At 38.1% G+C, this 25,459-nt stretch overlaps 1 protein-coding gene across 2 annotated transcripts; it reads right to left on the bottom strand.

Moving 5' to 3' along the window:
• Window positions 1–481: 481 nt before the first annotated feature.
• lifra (LIF receptor subunit alpha a) lies at window positions 482–25,204 on the bottom strand. Of its 2 annotated transcripts, none has more exons than XM_042487882.2 (18): window positions 25,046–25,204; window positions 15,567–15,765; window positions 15,179–15,315; window positions 14,492–14,645; window positions 13,911–14,186; window positions 12,999–13,125; window positions 10,412–10,548; window positions 10,120–10,262; window positions 9,661–9,814; window positions 8,904–8,968; window positions 8,386–8,623; window positions 7,934–8,119; window positions 6,570–6,671; window positions 6,280–6,426; window positions 5,993–6,130; window positions 5,526–5,619; window positions 5,000–5,066; window positions 482–4,812 (listed from the first exon to the last, which is right to left on the bottom strand). In XM_042487882.2, the coding sequence occupies exons 2-18, from the start codon at window positions 15,664–15,666 to the stop codon at window positions 4,132–4,134; spliced, it is 2,946 nt and encodes a 981-aa protein (XP_042343816.2). In that variant the 5' UTR covers window positions 15,667–15,765; window positions 25,046–25,204; the 3' UTR covers window positions 482–4,131. The 2 variants fall into 2 exon arrangements, with proteins under 2 accessions (XP_042343816.2, XP_042343815.2); XM_042487881.2 differs by having other exon boundaries at window positions 482–4,815.
• Between the last annotated feature and the right edge of the window lie 255 nt (window positions 25,205–25,459).

Consider the following 25,459-nt stretch of genomic DNA (forward strand, 5'->3'; position numbering starts at 1 on the left):
AAAGACTTAGTTTGAATACACCAAAGTCACACAATAACACTGACTAACTAACTGATCACAGCAGTGGTAGACCAGCAGCTCCCATGTTTGACGAGCTAAAATTACCGTTTTTGTCAATGGAGTCTAGTGACTGTCAAGAGCATAGATGGGGAACTTAAACTGTCAGAACATGCTGTATGACAGCATGCACTTAAACTGATGCAGATTTTTTTAAGGGCCTTTTCTTAAGTGCCTACGACAAGTTTGGCTGCTGACCCCCGTCCACAGCAGTACATTGCACAGCTTCTGTGTCCGACGCCAGCCTGCTTCTCCAAACTGAGTGACATCTACTGTATGCAATACACATGGATATGGATAAGCATTTCATACAGCCCTTTAAAATGTTAGACAAACTCATTATGTTAACTGGCAGCTGACAGTCATTTAAATTTCTGCGCTACAATGATATTGACAAGTGAAAAATAAAACACAGAAAAACTAATGAGTGGCCAGAAATATTTTTATTGCCTTTAAACTAGTAGCATTTCAATTTGTTTTATTAGTGTTAACATTTATTTATTCACTCAGAAGCACTCCAATGTCTTTTTTTCATTCATCAATAGTTAAAATGTCAAAATATCATGAAATTGAAAGCATTTTCACAAATGAAAGCCTTTTTAAGGTGCACAATACTTCATTCATGTTGTCGTGCACAACATTAGTCAGTGTTAGTGTTTAAAAGCTATAGGGTAACATAAACATGGAGTTTAAGGGATTTACGAGCCACTGTTTTGTAGTAATAGTTTATACAACATGCATTGATTTTTGCAAAAACATCAAAGGCCAGAGATGAAAATGTGTAAGGCGGCATAACGTACAAAATCTTTTTGTACCACAGAGTAAACATGGGCTCCAATTAGAAATGTAGATGGACAATGGAAAAAAGTAATGGACTGAAAATTATACGTATGTCAGCAGCTGCCATCTGCCATGTATGAGTATGCATGGTGATTACTCTCATCCTACTTACAATGATTCTGGCAAAGTACCACTGCAGTGATAAGATAGGAATGCAATGCAGGCTTAAACAAGAACACAGGATCACATTTCTAATTTAGTTGACATGATGTTTCAGACGCACTTCTATGTGTTTATGCGCACAACAAATACACAATCAAAGTGTGATGCCTCTATATTTCATAGGACTCTATATATCTGATGAACATTTGCCTTTATTCTTTCAAGAAAACTGGTTAGTTAACAAAAAACTCTGCCTGTTGTATAATTTGGAGTATTATTTCATATAGTAAGAAGGGGAAAAAATGAAAGAAAACTACAATTATGTACAGTTAGTTGTATAAAAACAAAGATAAAATTAAAAAGGTGTCATTTTGTTGATCCACATCAACATAAAAGCATGTAACACATAGCATTCATAGGTTAGTCTCCAAAGCCGTGCTTGTTTGATAAAGCAGGCTTCAAAGGAAAACAATCTGCAGCCATGTTTGAATACCCAAAACTATACCCACCCTTTCCCACTGCCTTGAAGTGACCACTGCTCACACATTACAACTGTTAGTTCACTCTTTCCTTAATCTGTCGGGCGAAAAGTGAAGTTTTCCACTACATTTTCCCAATTCATCGAATAAAAATTCAGATCAGTGTTACAAGACAAAGAGAAAGAGGAGATACATTTTTTCTCAGTAGTCAAAGAGGGCTGCCTGCCTGTCATCGGTTCATCAGTGAAGCCATCCATATAGTTAGTCTAAGTCGTCATTCATGTCACAGTAGTTTTACTTAAAGCTTGTTGGCTGGAGGCACTGAGAAACAACAGACCACACACTGCCACACAGGCGAGCGAGAGCCTGGCTCTGCAAAATATGATAAAATAAAACATCTTGGTTAACATGAGATAAGGCTACCCAAAATAAAAAAAACTCTGCATAACGATACTTTTGGGAAGCCTAGCCAATTTTGCATTGTTATCGCCTACACTGTACACACAAGTAGAGAGCAACTGGAGTAGGTGGAGTCTGCTTGAGCAATTAGTGGCCTTTGTTTTACACAATGATGGAGAAGCTGAAGTGTTGTCGAGTGACCAGGGTCATTCCCACACTTTTTTGTCAAAGTGATAGCATTTCTGGAAATTCTATATAATTTCCCAGTATCTGTTTTCCCCATGGCCCCTTTTTCCAGGAACAAAATGTACAAGGACGCTCCAGGGAAACTCTGCAATGTCAAGATAAATACTTACATTAAAAAATTAAAAAATAAATGTATTGTAGACTTAAATCTCAAGCACAGCAAATCGAAATCTAATGCATTACTGATCATTTCTCTAGGCTTTAAGATAAAGTGACTAAAGAAGAAAATAAGAGAAAAACAACTCTTCACAACCGGACAAATATACTGAGAGAACTGATGGGAACATAATGAAAATGATTAAGTAACCAAAATTTTCAGCATTTACTAAAAATCTATTATGACAGACATCCTTTGTACATTACGCTCAGTGCTAGTGGAATCTGTATTTCCAATACATTTCTGATTAGTTCTGAACTGCATTTTTGTACAGTATTCTTCTTCATTATAAATAACATTTAGGGGCAAGGCAGTGTGTGAAAGGTGATACGGTGAAAATGACTGAGAGCTTTACAATTATCAAGGCAATTTCAACATTGTGGTAAATCACCCAAGCTAATTCTCATAATTTGCTCAACACCGATCAACTTGAGGATAATGCACGACACATAACAACATTAAAAAAGGGCACTGGCCTGACTGTGAAATGCATTTTGTAACAAGAACAAAAAAATTTAAAAAAAAAACAAACAAAAAAACAAAACAAAACAAACCTGTGGTTAAAGGGGAACACCACCTAAAGTAAAAATACTCAGAATATCCCGAGCTCTCAGTGTCACCTATAACATCTTTCTTAATTCACCCTCTGTGGAGCAGCTCCACACTTTAAATCAAATGACATCACAAATTGGAGTTTTATTTCTCCAGTTTTTGGATTTGGGAGAGAGTTGTTGATTTTTGCTAATATTTTTGGACCATCTTACACCACAGGAATAACGTGTATGAATTTTAAAAATAGGTGAGGTTCCCCTTTAAGGAAGACAAAACAACAAAAACACCAAACAGTATCATCATAGTGTGTTTGTTCATTAAATTACATCAGTTTGTATTCATGTTCTAGCTTATATCAGTGTATATATCCACAGGCTCATTAGCCACATAATTCCAGACCGTAACAGACAGCACCACTCCTGTATCTGTAAAATAATGACTGTTTTCTTTTGACATCTCACTGCTCAGACTGTAATTTCTGAAAAATAGATTAAGTCTGTAAGTATAGGAGCTACTTGGTATCGATCCAGGAGAGTGCCATCTGTTCATACCTTTAAAATCATTTTATTGACAACCATACGCCTCTCTTCCTTTCAGTAGCTCATCAGCTGTAATGAAACAGGCAAGATAATCCCAATGGCGGACCAGCAGAAGACATGGATGTTGTAAACAGAGGTATTCAGTCTCCTTAGCTACCCTCTTTTGAAACTTTTCATTTGTAGTGTTCTCCCAAAAAATGTCCTTAGCTTTTATTGTGCCGTCATTTGGTTTGAAACTTTCTTGCTTTCAGTTTTCTTCTGTAGTGTAGGCAAGTTCACGACACAAAAAATACATAAAAACATGTGAAATGCAAGCTAAAAACTGGATAAACTCAACTAAAAATAACAAGATATGCCATTGCTAAATGCCCATTGTAGAGAGTCACAGACAAGGCAGTAAGGGGACACCACCAGGTTGCCGGGGGGTTCAGTAAATATGATTGAACAGAGAGGTATGAAGAAATCATTTGAGAGATTTGCTGTCAGAATAAAATTGTTTTGATTTATAAATATACAGATTCTATGTTATTTGTATGGCAGATATAATTAACTATATATGTATTTCTATATGTTTGAAACCTCAAATAGAATTATTAACCTGCTGTAAAAGTGCAACTGTAAGAGTGTAGTGCTAGGTCAGAGAGGATATTTACATGGACCATATGGGTTATGCTTGTCTGATGCACTGGTAACAGTAATGTATCTGGAGGTCTTATGTGACCCCCCCGGCCTGGCTGCTAGTAGTGAGAGTGAGATGATATCACGGTTTTGTTGATGACAGCAGGTTGGTGAACCAGGTTGCTGCTGATGACGACAGCTGTCGTTTCTCCTCTGCATGTTCCTCTCCATCAGGGAGGAGGAACTGAGTGGAAGCAACTGAGGTGGGGGATCCAAGCGAGGGTGCAAGGCCGCCACTTTCCCCCGCCTCCACAGGGGAGTCCATATGCCAGGAGCACTGGGGTTTGTAGCCCCCAGCACTGGCATCCTGAGGCTCAAGGAAAGGCTCTGGAGAAACTAAGTCATCACTTGGGGCTCTATTTTGCATCTGGGGCCGGTAACCTCCACCACTGCAGACAGACAGATCAGCCGGAGGTTGGTGGCCCTCAGAAGAGCCCGGTGGATCCAACTGGAAGACCAGAGAAGACCCTGATGTCTGGATCCCTGTGTACGTCACATCAGTGCGTGCTGAATCCAAAGAGGATGCAGAAGAATCAGAGGAGTCTGGGAAACGTGGTCTTATGGGCCGCTCATCTACCACTTGGTTGTAGTAGCGCAATGACGTTGGCTCATCTGTGTCGACTGGCTCATCTCCCATCCCCTGCTCTTCTTCATCCTCATCTTCTTCAGGGATAACGACGAGCACTTCTTTACTAGAATCCCACTCGGGTCTTTCGACCATATGGACCAAACTGTGAGGAGATGGCTTCACATCCAACGGCCCCTGCTAGACACACAAAGCATTTAAACACTTTAATGAGTCAGTTTAAACAAGAAAAAAAACACCACAGTCTTCTCACAAAGGGTGATCATGAACACAAAATGGAAATTTTAGTTGTTTTTTTTTTAACTTAGAATTAGCACTCAATAAGATTACTTGTGAGGGTCAGATTAAATTGAAGATACTGTACCTGTGGCCTTGACCAATCACCAGGCAGCTTGGGCTCAGGTATGTCTGGATAAAACGCCTTCTTCACCCTGATGACAAAGCAAAATGCCACTTTAAAATCCAGTATCATAAAAAGCCTGAACAAATGAAATGATACCTACAAATATCTCATCTTTGATACAGTGTAATTAATAAGATTCTGTTTTCGTCAATGTTGTAGTTGTACACAAATACGGCTTTGTATTTGTATGAGGCATTGAATGATTAACAGTTCAATCATCATTTTGAAATCGATCCAATCAATCACAATTGACAATGAATCCCCTGCCAGTTTTTAACTTAAAAAAGTTGCCAATTGGCTATTGTTAGGTAGCATGACCAGATGATTGTTAATTACCCACGTTCCTATAGCCACGTTTGTATGTGGGGTTTTTTTTGTACTTTTTTTAAAATAATAAATAAAACTAATTTTAAATTTGTGTGTACATGTTACATTTTTCAAAGAACAAACAGGATACAGGATATAAGACAGAGAAAAACAGTCTCACCATTTCCTTTTCTTGTAGCAAATGAAGGTGACAAAGACCAGGAATAAAGCTGTGATTCCCAGGGACGCCAAGATTTCCAGGATCAGCCAATCAGCTGTCAGGACAAGACGGAAGAAATATTAGAGGTGTTAGAAGTGAAGCAAGATAACTATTTGTATAGGTTGCCTTTTTATAAAATTACCCCTTTATGACGTGTGTATGCATGTGCCCGAATTTTTATGTATAAATTTTATCTAGATGTGAAGCTTTGGCTTTGTAATAATGTATTTTAAAAAGTGCTATATAAAAAAACATTATTATTTATTTTACCACTTTCAAGTACAAATCACTGTGTGGTTACATCAATTTATTTATACAACATGTATTAAATGTATCTGTTGTAGCCTCAAAAAAATATCTTAGAGAATAGAATAAACACGTCATATTACTGTTAGTAGCTCCACAAACATAACGAAACATTCACATACTGTATGGCTCCAGCGTTATGGAGGCAGTGGCGCCTGTCTCCTCGCCTGCTGAAGTGTAGGCCTTGACAGTAAATTTATAGGAGCCTTCAGAGAGATCTTTTACTGTGTAGCTCCTGCTTCCTAGATCTGTCAGATTAGCTGTTCAAAGGACAGGGAAAAAAGCAAGAGAGAGGCAAGAAAAGGAAAAAAAAGAGAAGAGTGAAGCAATGATGAGGAAACTGTGAGTTTGACAGAATCTTCTTTTATGATTTCTGTAATAAATTATCCATGCATTTGCATGCATTTACCAAGAAGTGTGAGCTGGGAGCCACTGCTGATGTAAATGTTGTAGCCCAGGAGGAAGCCTCGTCTGTTGGCCAGCGGGATCTCTCCCCAGGTCAGGAGGATATCAGAGTTCTGCTGCGTGGTTGACAGAGGGACAGAGCTGTAGGGGACTGTGGAAGCCACAAAGGAAGGGAAGGAAGAAAACAGATAAGAATGCGAACAAAGAGTCAGCAATTATAATGCAGAGTAAGATTTCTGAAGTCATTGTTTCTTCTCAAAGGGGCATGTTTTTGACATGCAGTGCAATCCTCACCCAGTTCCTGCATGTATCCCTGCCAGCGCTGCAGCAGCTCTGGGGCCTCTGAGGAGCAGCTGTACAGGGAAATGTTGTACCTCACACCCGGCTGGAAGTTGTCTGATGACAAAGAAAGATATTATAACTAGGGTTGCAAATTGTAAGCACTTTCCCATATTTATTAGTGTTAAAATTACATTTTTTAAAATTAAAAACATGAAAACTTATTTCAAACAATACTAAGTGCACTTTTTTCTCAATCAAAACTCAAAGCAACATATTGCATATACTTTGACAGCATTGCAAAACCTATCGATTAATTAATTAACTTTCACATGATAACATCTTAACCACCAATAAATCAATCATTGATTGACTGTTATCATCCCTAATTATTACCCATATTATATAATATGATTTCAATTTTGTTCCCTATTGCCAGATCCGAGAGGTTATCTCAAGACATGTTTTAAAGCATGTAAGACATGTTTTAAAGCATGTAAAAGTCCTTATACTAGTATTTTGTTAAACATGGTTTTCTCACATAATAGAAAAAAGGTGTGAAGCAGATTTTCTTTTGCTTTCTGTTCTCTCTAAATCTGGTCACGCTAGTTTGACAGGTAAAGAGCAGTAAGCATTGAGATGGCTAGTGTAGGCATTACAGAAACATTACATTACATTAGAGTGATTCAGCCATACATTTTTGAGCCTCAGTCACACCTGGACTCAGATGAGGAGTCTGTTGAGCACTTAATTCTCTGACCAAAAGATGTGCCAGACTCTTAAGTGTAGTTAACATATTTATTTATGTTGTTCTTTAGCTTGCAGGCTAACTGACAGTGGCTGTAAAAAATAAAATAGAATCTGCTACAAGGGGTTACAAGGTAGATAGTGGAGGTAAGCTCCAGGATCTGGTTTACATCCCAAAACTGCACAATCTACCATGATTACTGTCAAAACTTTCACTATGCTGATGCTAACTCTGCTCTCTGACAGCTCTGCTTTGTGCTGGGGTTTCACTTGTCTTTGACAGTGTTATGTTGAAGTCTGTTCCCCTGTCGATACGTGACAGTACTTGGCTTTTATATTTGTGACGTATCTTATCTAGTTTGCTAACTGTATGTTGGAATCTCAGATTTTAGGTCAGTGCATAGATGCAGATTTCCCCCTTCAGTAGGGAATGTGTAAACACCTCTCTAATTATAAAGTCAGTATAGACAGGGTCAGACATTTTAGGGGGCATAAAAAAATGACACTTTTTGAGTGGATGGGGACTTTAATGAATTTTATCATTTACTGACTATAGAAATGCAAACATTAAATTAGTAATATCCTAAAAACAACTTTTCAGACTTGGCTATTACTTTTTAAAGAAGGCATACCTGACTCAATGGAGACGTTAGTGCTTTCAGCGGCCACCTTGATCCACTCCACAGGACAGTCCCGCTTGCAGGTAGCATCACACCATTCTACCACGTAACCACAGGTGGCGTTGGCATCGCTCTGCCAGAACAGAGGGAAACCTCTCTCTGTATAAACTGCCCTGGAGACAGCAAGTGGTTCCACATCTGGAAAGAAAAAAATATGTATACAGCAATATAGAAACCACATGTGCTTGTTCTCCTTTTATAATTAAGAGACAGCTGAATTCAAATAACAAGTGTGTCGAAACAGTGAAAAATCATCCAGATGCTCTCAGTTCTTAAAATCTTTACTTACTGAACATATCTACTTTATTTCACATGCTATGAGAATAAACAAACTAATCAATGTTTGCCTTTTTCACTGATTCTCATAGATTAAACCATTCTAAGCACACTCCATGTCCACATACCTGTCAAATGTAGAGGTATAAGTACACTTGTAGGTTGCGACACCCCATCAGCGTTCTTTGCGATGACAGTTGCTGTTAACTTGTTGCCACCGCTGAGGGTAGTGATCTGTGTGAGGTTGATTGGTACAGCAGAAGTATCCGCTGAAACGGTTTTCGTGTGCTGTAATTTTTCTCCAGGGCTCCATAGAGTAACTTCATAGCCTGTGATCAGACCATGGCTCTGTGTTCGTGTCAGAGGCTACAGGAAATGAAGGGGATGGACGGGGGAAGAGACAAAGACAATTTATATCACCTTCTACTTACAATTACAGACATTCATGACATAAAATATATGCACAGCAGGTCAACTCTCTTCATGTTAAAATGGAGAAAGAGGTAGAAAGGAGGAAGAAAACAAGAGACAAAAAAATAAAGACAAAACAGAAGAACCCAGATGTGTGAGCGTGCTGTAAAGCAGAGCTCTCTGCAGTAAAAATAGTCAGCTGTCAGTTGTAAATATTCTATCAAAATCTTAGTACCTTCCAAATGACCTGCCCGGTGTAGTCTTTGTTCATCCACATCCACACATCAGGAGCATCCGGAACTGAGAAAAGACAAAAATAATAATAAATTAAAAAAAATACAACTGAGAAAGGAAAATGGGACTACTGCTGCTATAAATGCAATTAAGTGACATTCCACACTGAAAATAGAGCAATTAAAAGCTTGCTTCTATGAATAAAAACATTTTCTCTTGAGCTTAAAATTTAAATTGGTAACAAACATTTTAAGATTAAGTCGGCATGTTGCAACATTACTTGCTACATGTCTTTAATATGAACAGCTGAAGTTGTCTTGACTTGATAAATGCCCCTTTATGGAAAGGCTGAAACAATTAGTCAATCTGTGGAGAATTGACTGAGAATTAATTTATCATGAGTGGGTTTTTTTTTTTTTAGTTTTTTTAATCAGGCACATACATCAAGTATTTACAGTTTCTAAAATGATAGCATCTGCTGCAGCTGGTCTTTCTTTCTTTCTTTCTTTCTAGTTTTGGACTGCAGCTCAAGACAAATCACACAATCTGGAAACATCAATAAACCATTTGACAACATGTTTCACATTTGTAAGGTTTTCATAGACTAAATCATCTATCCAAAAAAAAAAAAACCCACTGATATATGTTAATGAAATACATTAACTACATTAACCAGTAATGAAATATGTCATTAGTTGCAGCCCTAATTCACTAAACTCTCAGCTAAAATAAAAAGATACCACAAAATAAGTCTTAACCATAAGTTTTTGTTTTGAAGGAAAGTGGTTCGCTCCAGTTCCCCCACTTCCAGAAATTCTTCTGGGCACCGCAGCGGACTTGAACACTGTAATCCTCATCAGGATGCAGGTCTGATAGAGCCACCGACCGCAGACCCACACCAGAGAAGGTACGCTGGAAAACACATGCATTAGACATCATTACTGTACGGTACATTGCTTGTCACACACATGGAAAGAACATGCTGATACAAGTTTACATTTGTAGAAAAAAATGTGGGAGGTCATTAGTGTGTTGTAATGGAGTTGTGGTAGAACTGTGGAAGTGATCTGACATACTGCACATCAAGAAACTATATAAAGATGGACCAAAAGAAACAGATAAACAGTTCTGTACATTGAGACAACAAACATATACAAACAAATAGACATGTGGTCTTCCCCTGCAAAACACACACACACATACACACACAAACTCACCTTTATTTTGTACCCAAGGCAGGTGAGCTCTACCTGACAGACAAGAGCCAGAGACGAGTAGCTGTCGTATTTCCACTGCCACAGCAGAGTGGCGTTCCAGGCTTGGATAATACAGTTCAGTTTACCTGGTGCTACTGGATGCACTGAGGAAACAGGGGGAAACAGTCAGTGAACTGGAGAAAAAGAACAACTTTTATGGGTGTGTTTCATGTCTATGTTTAGCTTTAGTTTGAAAAAAAAAGTGGTATAAATCAATCCACTGATTTTGGGAAGGTAAGGATGATACACCTACCTCTGTGGCTGAGCTCTGCAGAGTCAGTGAGGCTGTACTGGCCAAGAGTATTCTCAGCTACCAGTGTCCAGTTACCCTCCCACTGAGCCACGCGGCACTCCATCTGTTTCTCCGGCAGGCGGCTCAAAGTACAGGCCCTACAAAATAAACACAAAAACAAAAACAAAAGAGCAGATTCAACAAGAATGTGAGAACCAGAACAAACCAAATGAAAAACAGACAGAAAACTTTTCAACTTTTTCCCCTCTAGCATTTCCATGTTGTATTGCTGTTGGTACCTAAGACAACCAGCCCTTTCTTTTACCTCAAAGCCGAAGAACTATAAAACAACACAGGTCACGAAGCATTTTATTACGGTATACCAGGGTATTTATAGATCCCGACAGTATGATTTTCTATAGCGTGCAGAAATTAGGTTTATTTGTCGCCCTGGTTCCCTCAACAAAAAGCCAGTGGCGTGACATGAGGTCATCGTCACCACCACAAGGAGGCTATATAGCCTTTATTGGCGTGATGATGTTCTGCAGTCTTATTTAGCCACTTGGTAGCAACCAGTGTTTTTAACACACTTAATGGCTTCTAAATTTACATGTGGGGTATTTACTGGCGTATTTTATGTCGTAGAACAAAACGTGAAATACTCCTCAGCTTGTATTGACGACAGACATTATTTCAGGCATCTAAAACCCATTCAAAAAGCCCACTGACTTTGAAATAACAGCCGACCAGCACTAACAGAGACAGACTGCAGGGAAAAACTGCACACTGTCACATCTCACTTGGTGAATTAAGCAAATCAGAGTTAATGATTGTTGAAACAGTGGACTAACTATCTCAACAACAAACATGACTAACCAAGATGGTTTTGGTGATTTTTATTGGTTTCTGATGAGTTTGAATGAAGTATAGCTGTAAGGTTGTTATTGCCAGAAACAATACCGTCACGTAATGTATGCCCTATTGAATTTTCGGAAAAGTATGAAAAAATAAACACCACCAAAACCTACTACAAATAGCTAATGCAGAAAACAAAAGCTCTATAGTATGGTTGATGCACTTCTTTGGTGCCTTAATTTAGACCATTTTATCCCCCCCATGATATTGCGCCAGGTGAAAGAACTGCATAGTGAAAGCGAGGCTTATAGGAAACCCATCTTAACATCAGCGGTGTCATTATTCCTCATCCACTGTATTTTATTATCAACATTTACTTCAGAATAAGTTAAAAAATTGTCTGTTCCCACTAAATCAAAACAAAATGAATTTGCTTCAGATCCTCGATCTAACCTACGGATGCAGACAGACACAGGCCCAAACACATTCATAATCTAACTCCTCCTCAATCCGGCCCTCAGACAATTCCTGTAAAAGGTCTGGCAGACAGCCAATCTGCTATCAATGTTAAATGGACACACAGAAGCAGTAAGTGGTTACTTAGACTAAGTGCCTTATATTTCTTGTCATCCTCTCTCTGTTGGTGGATCTTTTCTGGGCAGAAAACACTTTTTAGAGAAATGCAAGAGAAACAATCATAAATAATTCAGGGATCAGTTCTCAGAATCAAAGTGACAATGTACCACATCCTGGCTTGTCCATGAATTGAGACAAAACTAGCCCAAAAAAAACAAAATCAATTCTTGCGACAACCAGGACCATTACAACTTTCTACTGTGAGTTTTCAATATACTGTATTCTCTATTTGTCCTTTTTTATAGTGTTGTGGATTTGAGTCAGACACAAATACGGTAGGCGTTTGCCCATTTGTTTCTTTATTTAGGTGATCATTCATGCAAATGCTGTCAGTTGAAATTGGGTGTGGACTGTATAACCATCCCGTGTCTGTCTGAAAAGGTGGGTGTGGTATCAGCTAACTCTGGCACAGTTAATATGTGGTATGAAAAAACCCAAAGCAGACTTTGTGATCGCAGAAATGTGATTTTAGAATGAATATTTACGGCTACACTTTCCCTTTTATTCACAAGATTACCAAAATGCCTCCCCTATGTTAACATTCCATCCCTCTTCATCCCCTGAGTCTGGACCCAGATGCCGTCCCATCCAGATATAGACCTATAGCCTATAAATTATTTAGAATTATAACATTTTGATGGAGCATTTCTATTTTAACCCACAGAGCATTTGTAGCACTTGTTTAGCAAACTCGCTGACCAACTGCATGCCTTTAAATCTATTTATTTCCATGGTTAAATTATCTCAAGTGATACTACTCAGCCATCTCATGAGCCAATCTAATCTTTGTACTCTGATAAGCATTGGTACTGAAGTCAGCGAGTGGGGCGGTGGGGGCTAAAAAAATGACAAATCACCTAGTGCCAATTTCCAAAGATGTACTGAGCTTGTGTCCTACTCTACATATCTTAGAAACTGTAGCCCTGTTTTTGTGTACAGTTCTGCTACCCAATCTGAGTCCTATGGTTTTTCGATGCAGTATGAGGTTTCAGGTCAAGTTACAGACATTTTGTTGGGCCCAGGTGATGTGTGAGCCCAGATGAGTGTTTTTATTTATTGTGATTATTTTAATAATTTAATTTATAATTTATTGTGTTTGCAAGTGTGACTGTGATACCTGTTGTTCAACAAGTAGCGTGTTCCTCGTTTGCCGTACAAGTTTGTGTCTCGTCCTTTGTTCCACTGGCACACGGCTGAAGTTAAGTCATTAGTCTCACACACAAAATCACTGGGCAGCGGTGGATCTGAGGAGGGGACAACAGAAGAAATGTACTTACTTACTTAATCATACACATGTATAAATTAAGGTTACAAAAGGATAAATAATTACCAAGATTTATTTTAAAAACAGGCCTTGGAATATTCTAGTCTCTTTCGTGTGAACCAGAAAAAAATTGTAAACAGTTTGGCAGACTAAACAATCATTCATTATCAGCAGCAAACCAGTGGTTCAAGAATCTTTTTGGATAAACAAAATCTTGCCTAATCAAAATCCACAAGCTGTATAACTGAAGAGCAAGTTGCATCTTACACTGACCCCTATCATTTCTCAGTCCAAGGTTTGTGCAAACAAGAGCAAATCAAATTCAAACTTTTAAAGTACTTATTTAAGCAATTCATTTTTCTTTGTCAACAATGAAAGTTTTTCTCCACAATAGCTGAAAGGGAGTTTTTCCATGAATTATGTACAAAGCACAACGCAGCAACCTAAAACCCCTTTCCATTATTTTTCATTATTAATCCCGACATTATTGAGTCCACTCCTGCAGGGACTTACAGATGTGAAGTCATTCTGCTCTAGTTTTATGCAAGTTCTGTTTTTCAAGGGTGAAGTTAAAATATGTCTGATTTTTCAAGCATTCTAGTACTTCTGTAATCTGTCAGTGCCAAATTCGTGTACTTAAGGCACCTTGTATGAACCCTATGAATCTCAATGACTGATTTACTTTGTGTTGACTCCCTCTCTCTGCCACTCAAAGCACATTTAACATCTTAAATATGACAACCTTTCTGTTTTCCATCCACTTACATCCAACAAACACCACTGCTCCAGTCAGTTTTCTCTTGGGGTCGTCGTAACAGATGATGTTTGTTCCAGTCTTGCTGGACGGTCCCTGATTTACCACTGTAGTGGCGTAACTTCGTCTGCTCAGCCGTGTCGCGTTAACAACTGTGCTGCCGTAGTGGATGGAACCAAACTTCTTCCCTTCCTCCACAATGCAACAAAAGGTGGTGTTCGCCCCCACGGGTACAATTCTGTCTTGAGGGTACGCCTGGAACTTGGCATTACTGGGGAGATCGTTTCCTGAGAAGAAGAAAGGAGGGAGAAAAAAAAGAAGTCAGAGCGTTTAAATTTGCAAATGACAGACAAAAGGGGAGAGGGAGATATAAATAGAGATCTAAATTTAGATACAAGGGACAGCCATTGGTTTGGCTTCAGTGACGGATTTTGGAGAGGAAAAAGAATTTGAATTGTAAATGGCATTAACTATCCCAGAGGGAATGAACGCATTTTCTTTATCCCAAATTGACACGTCTGGCAAAGCGGTATTTATGTCTCTCTAATTATTGCTGTCCTATGTGTATGGGTGTAATTACTGCCCCTCTGACCTTGAAGTATCTGAGTGTTGCTCCATTCGCTTGTTGTCTGTCCGTCTCTTGAGCGGATTTTGATCGACAGCGAGGTACACTCCAGAGGCTCAACTGAGGTCCAGTTCCACTGGTGCCGACCGCTCTCCTGATTCACCGTCGCAGACACCGTCTCCTGAAGACAATACACAGTAACACGGTAAGAGAATGAAACACAACAACATGAGACTGGCAGATGACCAGGTGATGACAGTCGTAGCCAACTTATGAAATAATGGGAAATTAAATGAACATCAGTATTAAAGCAAAATGTGCTGCAGAGGCAATTAAACTACATATAGCTTTGAAAGCTCCTTTTAGAGCCCAACCATTAGTATTGGCTAAGTATTAGTGGTAGCTGTCAGCCAATAAATGACAAGAAACTGAAATACAGAAATGCCAATCATGTTTTGAAACAGTGTCACACTTCAGTCGTCTCTTTAGTGTTTTAAGTGTATACATACATGGTCACATAAAAAAAAAAATGTCATGGAACCTTGTCAAAGAAGAATATCTATGTTATGGGTTGCATTACAAAATTGGCAGATAAATAACAATCAGATTTTTTAAAATAGTTTTAGGCTAGAGCTCCTTCCACATGGAAATGTTACCGACTTGTGGTATATCTGTACAATAAAAATCATGTAGGAGGAAAAGAAATGCACTCACATAGACAACAGTTTCATTAAGTTCAGTTCTTAGAATCATGAGGTCAAAGGTTGAGGCTGCTCCTCCGAACCACGATATGGACAGTTGCTGTGTATACATGTCAGCTGACAGGCTCACCTGCTGGGGTACACTGAGAACTGAGAGGAAAAAGAAAAAAAAAAGGATTGGGACAATATTAATTGACTTAAATGGAAAAGCATACAGACTCAACCTTATCTTAAATCAGCAAACATCGTTTTAGTTTCAAGCCCATAGAACCAAAAAGCAAACCTTTCCATATGGACCAGCCAAATTACATCGATATCCAACACTTTTAAAAATGTGTACATTGAGCATCGGAGATTAATTTCTAAGTGTTGAGGGAGGAACTTTCCCTTTATGTTCTTACCATCTTTGGCATGAGCGTGTGCAGCTGAGAGGCCCAGAAGGACACAGATGAGCCAGAAGGGGCTACAGTTCGAGCTGCGACTGACACTTAAGTGAGGCATGGTGATCAACTGGCCGAGCTGCTGTCTATAGATGGTCCTCTTTATTACAGCATCACCACGCTAGACATCCTGAGAGGCAAGACACAGACACAGGGTGCCCTGTGGGAAAAGACAGCAGATGACAAAAAAAAATGGTAAATGTACAATTAATAAAATAGACACCGGTTAAAACACAAACATACAAAAAAGAGAAAGGGAATATGTTCCAATCACATTCATGGTAACAAAGTCCCTAACTTGGAAACCTATTTTCTTTAAGCAAAACTCCTATCCTGTAAGTACTCTGTGCTGTTTCAAACTATGAAGCTTGTGCTGAGATAAGAGCAGCTGTTGTGAAACCATGAATTTGGAGCCAGGAAAACAATGTCTGGCAGCTTCAGAAAAAGCCTCCTGAGGCTTGGTGGGTTTGCTCGTGTCACTAATACGTTCTGAAGAAGAGCTGTAATCTGCATTTTCGATTTCTGCAATGCTTCCCAGCTGACTGTGTGAATATATATCAAAAGCAGAGGTTTCACTGCCTGGAAAAGCCACATTTTACATCAACACAAGAAAACACATCTCTCAAGCAGCCGCTTTTAGGCTAAATGTGGAGACAAACAAGTCACAGAACGCTGTTTAAAAAGAGCCTGCACTTGCTGCTTATCCAGTCACCTGTCCAAATCTCAACTTGTAGCTTTTAAAAGTTGAAGGCTTAGTTTTTGCTGCTTATCTACTAACACTGCTGCTTTCTATCTACCAGTATCGTGAATAGCCAGACGACGGTCAAGCAAACCGGGACAGTACAGCTGAGGACAAAGACAGATGACAGCTGTGGGTCCAGCATGACGAACCCATACATGATGCCTTACGTAAAGCACTTGGAATTGTCCCTGTTTAAAGGATTTTACACGAATAAAGCTGCCTTACATGTTCCAACACATTTAACAGCTACTTTCAATATCATAATCAGTGTTATTTCAGTCAGACATGCAACCAGACGTGTGAAATTAAAAGTACACGGTGTTGCAAAAAAGCTCAAAGTACGAGAAAAGTTACCATAGAAATGAATATTATGCTGAAGCTCTCCACAAAAAACTAAAACAAATGCACAGACACAAACACACATGTTGAAAGGCAGCTGGAAGCAATGCAGATACAGCTAAAGATATGAGTAAAATTCTATGGAACTTTTTTTTCCTAAAAAAATATCCATCCATCCGCATACCCTGGTTTATACTGAATGGAAAGTCACAGTATATTCATTTCTACTATCAACACATCTCCTTCCAAAGGATACCTTCAGCCAGAAAACTGCTCTGCCACAAGTGTTCACTTGCTGTTGCTGGCTTTCTTTTCCAACCACATATTTTATTTTTCTAGCAAAAATAATTTACAGCTTCTTAATTGTGAGTATTTGCTGCCTTCTTATGTGATAACAAAAAAATACCTCTCAGTTTTTTACTGTTGGTCTGACAACAAAAATGTAAATTACTACATTACATTTTTAGACTGCTCTCTAAAGGTTCTCATTAATCTCATTAGATTAATCTTAAATGAGAGCAAATCCAAAAATGCCATAGCTGCAACTGTATATGCATGTATCCACATGCTGCCGAATTTTTACTAATGTGCATAAACAGCAAATATTCTCTTTTGGCTCGTGACCAAACTTTTCACAAAATTCTGAGCAAGTCTGTGAATCTACTTGGAAATTAGGCGCTTTTTGAGACAAGGCATTCATATTCGGTAGGAAACTAGATATCTTCCTTATTTTGGATGTTGTAACATCCACTCTCCCTGGTTTTAAGGACTACATTTAAGTAAAATTATGTAATTTTGTGAATTTACCAGATTATTCTGGCTGTTCTATTATTTGCATTTACCCATTTAGTATTAGATTATTTAAGGAAAATCTAATTGTGTTAATATTTTGTGAACGCGCTAATAGTCAATCCAAGAATATTGCCACAATATCAATGTTGAGGATATTGGTCAAAAATATTGTGATATTTTCTTTTCTCCTTGTTGCCCTGCCCAAGATGAAATTAATACAATCTCATTAGTAATACTGCAACACTAATGTAATAATGCTGATACAAAGGGACTAGAACAAGATACAAAGTCTTTCAGATTGCCAGAGTGGAAAAAACAGGCTACCTGTAAAAACATTTAGGTGGGGAATGCAAGGTCAAGGCCCTGCCTGAACTCTGTGAGTGTTGTCTCAAAACACAGAGATAAGATCAACATGCCCATTTAGAGCACAAACGGAGATGTTGCAATTATTTCGTTATAAGCCTTGGCCTTGATGAGCCTGATTGTGTATGTTTGTAGTTCTCTGGTATTGTGTGTTTAACCGTCACAGAGAAGCCGCAGTGCAGTTCGTCTGGTTTCCCTACAGACAGGCTGGCACAAGCCTCAAACAGCTCAGTAGTTTGATAAAACAACGCTCAAAAATACTGCCAAGCCCATTTCAGCAACAACGTGACCTGAACGCGAAATACAGGGACTAAAAAACACACAAGCAAAACTTGTTTTGGATGACTGAACAAAAGAGTCTCGCCCAAACCATCTTTGTCAAACAAACAGCCTAGAGTTTGCATTGCATTGCAGTCAGAAAGTACAGTGTGACTGTAATATAACCTTTGCAGGTTGTTCCATTTGATTTATAATGTGACCGCAGCAAACAAGAGAAAGACATTTTTCTGCATCTGGTTCATAACTCATCTGTCTGCTGATAGATGAGGTAAAAAAAAGCAATCAAAGATTGATTAAAAAAGTGAAAAACATGGATCAATATCTTTGCAAACAACTATCCTCCATCTTTTTTTACCAAAAAAAGTGGATGATTTACAGTTGTTTTCCTTTCACATTGCAGTGAGCAAAACAAGCTGCTACAGGTGCCAGGTTATGAGGCAATACACACACACAAAAATACACACTGATCTCAGAGGAAAGAAGGCTTGCATTATGGGAAACAGAACAAGAACTCGTTCTTAGGCTGCAACTCCAACTGCATGTGCAATGTTTCTTTCCAACTCACCAGTTAGTTTTATTTTTATCGAGGCTCTGGTGACAGACAGAATGCAAATACAGAGATAAAATGCAAGTATAAAAATAGGACTGACCTACTTGCTTCAGAGCTACAAAGGTTCAATCATTACCATGGTAACTGATGTCCAAATCTGTATTCAAATGCCTTGCTTTTGTTTTGTTTTTTCACTGATAAAATGGTGGAGGACATTAAAAGGAGGTGACATGTGTCAAACACAAATGAAGCCAGTGTTCTCAGCACAGTCATCGATACCATCTTCAAACATTAAAATAGCAGTCCAATGCAAAAAAAGGAACAGGAGAGACAAACTGCGGACTGTTTTCCAAGGCTGACAACTGTAGTGAAGCACTGAAAGGGCAGTGGATGTAAATATGTGTGGGTCACATAAATATCCCAAGGGGCTTTTGAAAGCAAGTATTATAAATAGTAAACAAAAAGACCTACAGTTTAGGAAAAAAAAATAGTAAACTGAGTCACAACAGTTAAATTACAGCAAAACACATCATCAAGTCTAAAGGAATCTTAAGTAGCACCGAAATCTCTGGAGGGTGACAGCAGGTTTATTGCTATTGCAGCCACCGCACTAGCTGTCATTATTTCCAACTGAAGGTGACATAGGCGTGTTACACCAGCGTTAATAAAAAGGCTAGCCCCTTATACATGGGAGCAACCACATATGAGGGCTTTCTGGGAGGTGATAGTTCACAATTTCACAGAGGAACTGTTTATTCAAAACTTCCGGATGATCCGCTCGACTTTTGAAGAGTTATGCGATGCAATAACACCTTTGTAGCTCCTGCTGCATCATGCCAGAGGGAGCCAGTTCCTACCGATAAGCACACAAACATAACATCATGTGACTGATAAAAGCCAAAAAAAAGGTTTCCATTGCAGTTTTGCGAAATATGGCTTTGGCAAATTGCCTGAAACACCACCTCATGCGAGTGTAAAACTTTTTTGCCATAAATGGGAATTTTTTTCTGAGTTGACGTGTTTCGATTAGGCATATTTTATATTCACAATTTCAATTTGCGCAATTTGAGGGTTAATGGCATTTTCTTTCCTTTCGATTATTTTGCAGCAGCAGGAGTAAGAAAGGAATTTCATATCTGGAAAGTCTTTTCACTGCTGGCTCCTTAAGTGATTTCACATATGGTTTTGAAAGAGCTCCTATTCAGACGTGACACCGACATGGATGAACTTTAAGTTGACCCATCCCGTTGTTCGTTTAGATATCCCCATGCATTTTTATAGTAGTGTTACAGCTGGAGGGCAGCTGCTGCTATTAATACTATGTATATGATGCATAGTACACCTTACTTTAAATTTAGGTTCGTTTAACTTTTTAAAAACTAACTTTTATTCTAATCTTAATATTGTTTTGCATGAAGGGGGACTTGCAATTAAGAATTTAATTGTATTGTTTAAACCGCTGTTTTTACTGTGCATATGACAATAAACTTCTTGAATAATGTGTAAAAACAGCAGAGCCTTCAAAGCAACTATTTTTAAAGCAAACACACTAAAAAAATCTTTGCTCTTAGTGTGATTTCTTTAGCGTGACTTGGTTAACAAGAAAATTTGAAAACTTGTGATTTTATTAACCCAAATGTGCAGCTGAGTCTTCCCACACTTGGCTAAGATTATACAAGTCTTCTAGTGTGTTCCTGGCTTTAAAAAACATCACCTCCAGATGAAATTCAGAGGCATGGCTCAACATAAATACAGCTGCATGGAGTCAATGTTTCACACACTGCTGTGCCTGAACCAAAATGGTTTTTGAGCCTGTTGCAAGTCTAGTGGGTCCCCACATGAAAAGAGCTGTAATATATTTAAAGGGTCTTGGATCCTGAATTTTTTTTCCAACTTCAGCACCAGGCTGCAACATTTTATGACCTCCTGTATATCCTGTGACCATCTGAGCCCTGAAAAAAAAAAACTGCTCTGATGGGAAGCGGGAAAAACAGCCATAGATTCTGGGAAATCTAACCAAGAAACTGATAGCTCCAAATGAACACCAACACACAAATCAATACTTCTCTGCTCTGGTCCTTGTCCTTGAAGCAATAATAAATGTGACCACAACTACCACATTGATATTACTGTTACTTAAAAACCAAGCCTAAACCTCATCTGTATGCCTGCAGTGGGCCTATTTTAGGAAAGAAAAGGCTCGCCTAAAATCACCATAATGATTCAGAGTTCTCTCTCCACACTGGACTTTGCCACTGTTTGGTTTGACCATTCAGCTGTGTGAGGCAGCCCTTTGGAGTAAGCTGTGGAAAATGTCCAAGTATACTCGCACACATATACTGTTCTGGTCTGACCACCCTGTGATGCAATCGTTTCTGGGAACCTGAATTTGCCAAGTGCAAACGGCCTCATTTGTCCACACTATTTCCAGCAACTAAACACAAAATGGTACAAAATGAACTCAGTCAGGTATGGTGTCAACGCACCATGTTTACAAGTCAGAAAATACACACAGCTACTGTCATCTGCAAAATAATGCTCTGTGTGTATGTGCTGGCTGGGACTACAGTTACAATAGTATGAGATTTCCATGGTACAATAACTGTCTCAGAAAATATCACAGTTTTATGGTATGACAGAATTCTTATTATTATCAGCCAAAATGACCCTTAAAGGAATGAAAACTGAAGGGTTAGTTTTGGTTGAACAAATGTTCCATTACTATAACTGAACCTTAAAACCGTTTTTTGTTTTTTTCTTTAATAGACGTACGTGTTAAAAGATTCCCTTTTGGTTTTGAAAACAACTAAAATAAAGGTGAGATTCTCCAACCAGATGCATGTTTGGGTTTTTTTCAATATCTTAGATAAACAAATGTATGATGACCATCAACTTTCATATCAGAGTATACCTTAAAACTAGTATATCACTGCAACCCTAGCTAGGACACTTTTATTTTAACTGGACAATTTTTGTATTCAAGCTCATGTTGCCCTGAATGTAATGGTTAATTATTAATAAATCTATTGATATATTTTAGGGAAAAAGTCACTGATTAACATTTAGTCAACCTGTTTATTGATCTCTCAACTATTTCAACACTAATTTAAGTCCAAAAGACATCCTTAAGTGGAATGTTATCCCAGCGAGAGCCAAAACTAGGGGAAAAAAAAAAACTTGGAGAGAGAAAAACTACTCATGGAAAACACTTCAACACACTTAGAAAAGTTTGATCTAAATAGACATTAGACTGTGATGAGACCTTTTTTATGGGAGTTGTGTTTTCTTGCCTATATTGCCCCAGGCAGTAGCTGACATGGTCTAAGCATTTTATTTTCATCTTCATCCATCTGTAAAGTTTACACAGCCGTCAACCTTAAAGCACCTTACTATCACACAACCACATTTTAAAACAAAGCCCAAAACCTCTGTAACTATTTCAGTCACTGAAAGTGTGGGATGGCAGTTGAAGCCAAACTTAGGAAAACCTGTGTGTCTGTTCTCGGCCCACACTTAGCAACGCTGTCATTACGCTGTCATACGATGACCACCAGGACCAAAGAAATAAGCACACAGTGCCTCTAGTGTACTATATAAGTGGGGTGACATTTTGAAACATGAGCTTAAGTTGCTGCTAATTATGTTTGACCTTTGAATGGGCCGAGGGGGAGACCGGATGCACGTGAAAGAAAAAGTAAAAAGCCGAGAGTGTTAGCTACCAAATGAGTGCGTCTGTGCGAAATGTCTGTGCTCTGACCTCAGCGGAGAAGGGACATTCAGTCCCGAGTGTGTGCGTGTAGCTTTTGGACCTCAACCAACATCGTTTCCTTCCTTCCCTGTAATCCTTGATGAATGTACATGTAAATCTCACAGGAGCAACAGGAAGCGAGTTAAAAAAGTCACTTGTGAAATACAAAATTTGCTTTGATTATTGCTTCTAAATTACAGTCTTATGATAATTAAATACACACATTCAGGTTAAAAAGCATGCCAGTCTAACCTTGAGAGAAATATACAAAGTAGTTTAATCTTTTTAACACAGACACAAATATGTAACAAAGATAACACACCAACAGGGCGGCTATTGTCCTGCCAGGTACAAACAGACGCCTAGTAATCATCATTTGTTATGATGACTAATGTTGAGTGTTTTCTTCTATTGAGTAACGCTGTTAGAATGACAGCATGTACCGTGAAAACTAGGCACCTGCTTTTACAATAGCAGAATTATTCCACTGCAACATTAGGAACATAAACAACTCCTCCTTTTGCTGAAAAACTGAAGGGGGAGACAGTACCAAGGGGAGGAGTGTTAAAAGCATCAAGGCTACTATGGATATGTTTGACGTCAATGCAAATGCATGTAAATGCTATAAACACATCATCTGTCTCCTCTATGCAGGGGCGTGTAATATCACGAGAGCATATGTGAAGGAATGATCACTGGTCCACCTTAACTGCTGCACATGTTGTATACTGTATACTTCGTATTCTTTTTTTCCATTAATGTACAAAGTGTGTTGTACATTGTAGTGTAATGCACTTTTTTATATTTCTAAACCTTTACAAACTAGTTTTGTACATTGTAATGTAGCATAATGCACATATTTTACATTTCTTACACACTTTACATACTCAACATATTATACACATTTTATATTTTTAAATACATACTAGTGTGAAAATTGAAGAGAATGCACATATTTAATTTCTACCTCTTACTTTCATACTTCTCATTTTTCTTTTCTATAATTTTCTTCTTTACATCAGAGTGACTGTGACAAATCACAGTTTTCCTTCCAGGATCAAAAGAGTATTCTCATTCTGATTCTTACTGTCTCCTTTTGATGAAATTTCTGTATTTCCATTTTTGAAAAAAAAAAGAAAAAAAGAAGTGTAACAGCTCTGAAATGGTCCAATTACATTTTCTAATCAAAACATGAAGCCTTATTATTTTTGAATGCTTTTTAATTTTCCCATCATTATATTTCTATTACAATTTTTAATATTTTAAATTATTTTTGCCCACTCTTTTACTGTGTTACTTTTCGTTTTCCATTCCAGTTGTATTATTTTAATTTTAAATTGTGGTGTTTTAACTTATAAACTATCTGTAAATCACCTTGTACCTACCTTGTTGTATGAAATGAACCTGCCTTGCTTTTTCCTTGCCCATGAAAAAATATGACAGATATCACTGTTACCTGGAAATGTGGTCAGCTACTGAGGATGGTACGTTATTACATGATATAAATAAAAATACAAGGAACAAGAAGAAGAGATTATTGTCACACCCACTTTTCTATGAGACCACAAATTTACAAAGAGAAAAACAACTCCTGTTTGCATGCAGACCATATCTGAGCAACACAGATATATTTGCACCTCATTATTAAATTTTTTATTATTATTAATAATAATAATAATTAATAATAATTATAACATTATTAAACTTACTATTCACAATTGCTGCAACAGGGTAGAAATAATATATTTACATTCCATCATACTCTTTTTCAAACATGTTAGATTTAATTATTGTTTATTATCTATTCATTGACTTTGTTGTATAATTTATCATCACTTGAATGATAGTTATTTTTGTTGTTTTCATGTTTTTGTTGTTTGTTTTAAATGATTGACATAGATATCTATCAATCAATCAGTAACAGAAAGTAGCACTCTTTTTTTTATTGCAACTGCTGCACAGCAATTTCCTTTGGGATAAATAACATTTAATTATCTAGACTGTATTTGTGCACAATCTAGTGTCACACACGGCCTGTAATCAATAATTGAAATACCAAGTAATGATGACACAAGATGAGTTGATCTGTAAATAAATACGAATGACGAAATGCACATGATCTCACTCACACTGTAAATCACATTTTTTGGGATCACAACCGCACATGAAGATAAATAATCATGTGCCTGCTCACTCAACAATTAGTAGGTGTTTATGTGTAATAGTTATTTTTGATTCTTATTCTGCTCCTCGTGGAAAAGCAGCCAATGTAGCAGGTATCCCAAACTGCATCATCACAGGACGGTTCGCATCATTAGCATTAGCAACTGGGGCAGCATGATGGGTACCGTTAACGTACAGGTCTTATCATAAACAACCAACAGACGGTGATAACACTATATAACTTTACTTAGATGTCGTTTTCAAAATGTTATAAAGCAAGGCAGTGTACTTAAATCAGACACAAGGAGTTAAATGTCGTTTTAAATCCACATAGCACCCCACCACACTCACGCAGGAGAGGCCACTGATGTTTGGAGAAAAAAAACACTGCTAGCTACAGCAACTGCCATCTCCAAACTGACGTTAAACGGTTATTATGAGTTCACAAATAACACCAACAATACCTTAAATGAGGCGAAAGATCCTTTTCTGCGTTCTTAAATATATCTGCCAGGTAAATATATCCAATAATCCAGATTCTTCGAAAACCTGCCACCGCGTTGTGTACTAACACCATTCCCACTGGATCCAGAGAGTAGGTTGGGATTACTGGAATAGAGCGAACCAGAGCCGTTTGATTGACACCCGAAGGGACCAATGAGCTGCCACTAAATTATTTTTTCACAAGAGGAGGGAGGGCGTTGTTGTGTTGCATTCAATTCACACAGAAAAATGGGACTGTAGGATCACACCCTGAATACCTGACATCTGCTGAAACCGTTAACTTGTGTAAATCAGGGCTTAAAAACACTATTGTTCACTGTTGCTTTTCAGTGATTTTTTTGTTTGTCTCTGGCTATTTGATTGTCTTTAAGTGT

Source organism: Plectropomus leopardus, chromosome 4 (genome assembly GCF_026936395.1).
Source record: "Plectropomus leopardus strain MGB_pleo_1.0 chromosome 4, ASM2693639v1, whole genome shotgun sequence".
In the NCBI taxonomy this organism is placed as follows: domain Eukaryota; kingdom Metazoa; phylum Chordata; class Actinopteri; order Perciformes; family Serranidae; genus Plectropomus; species Plectropomus leopardus.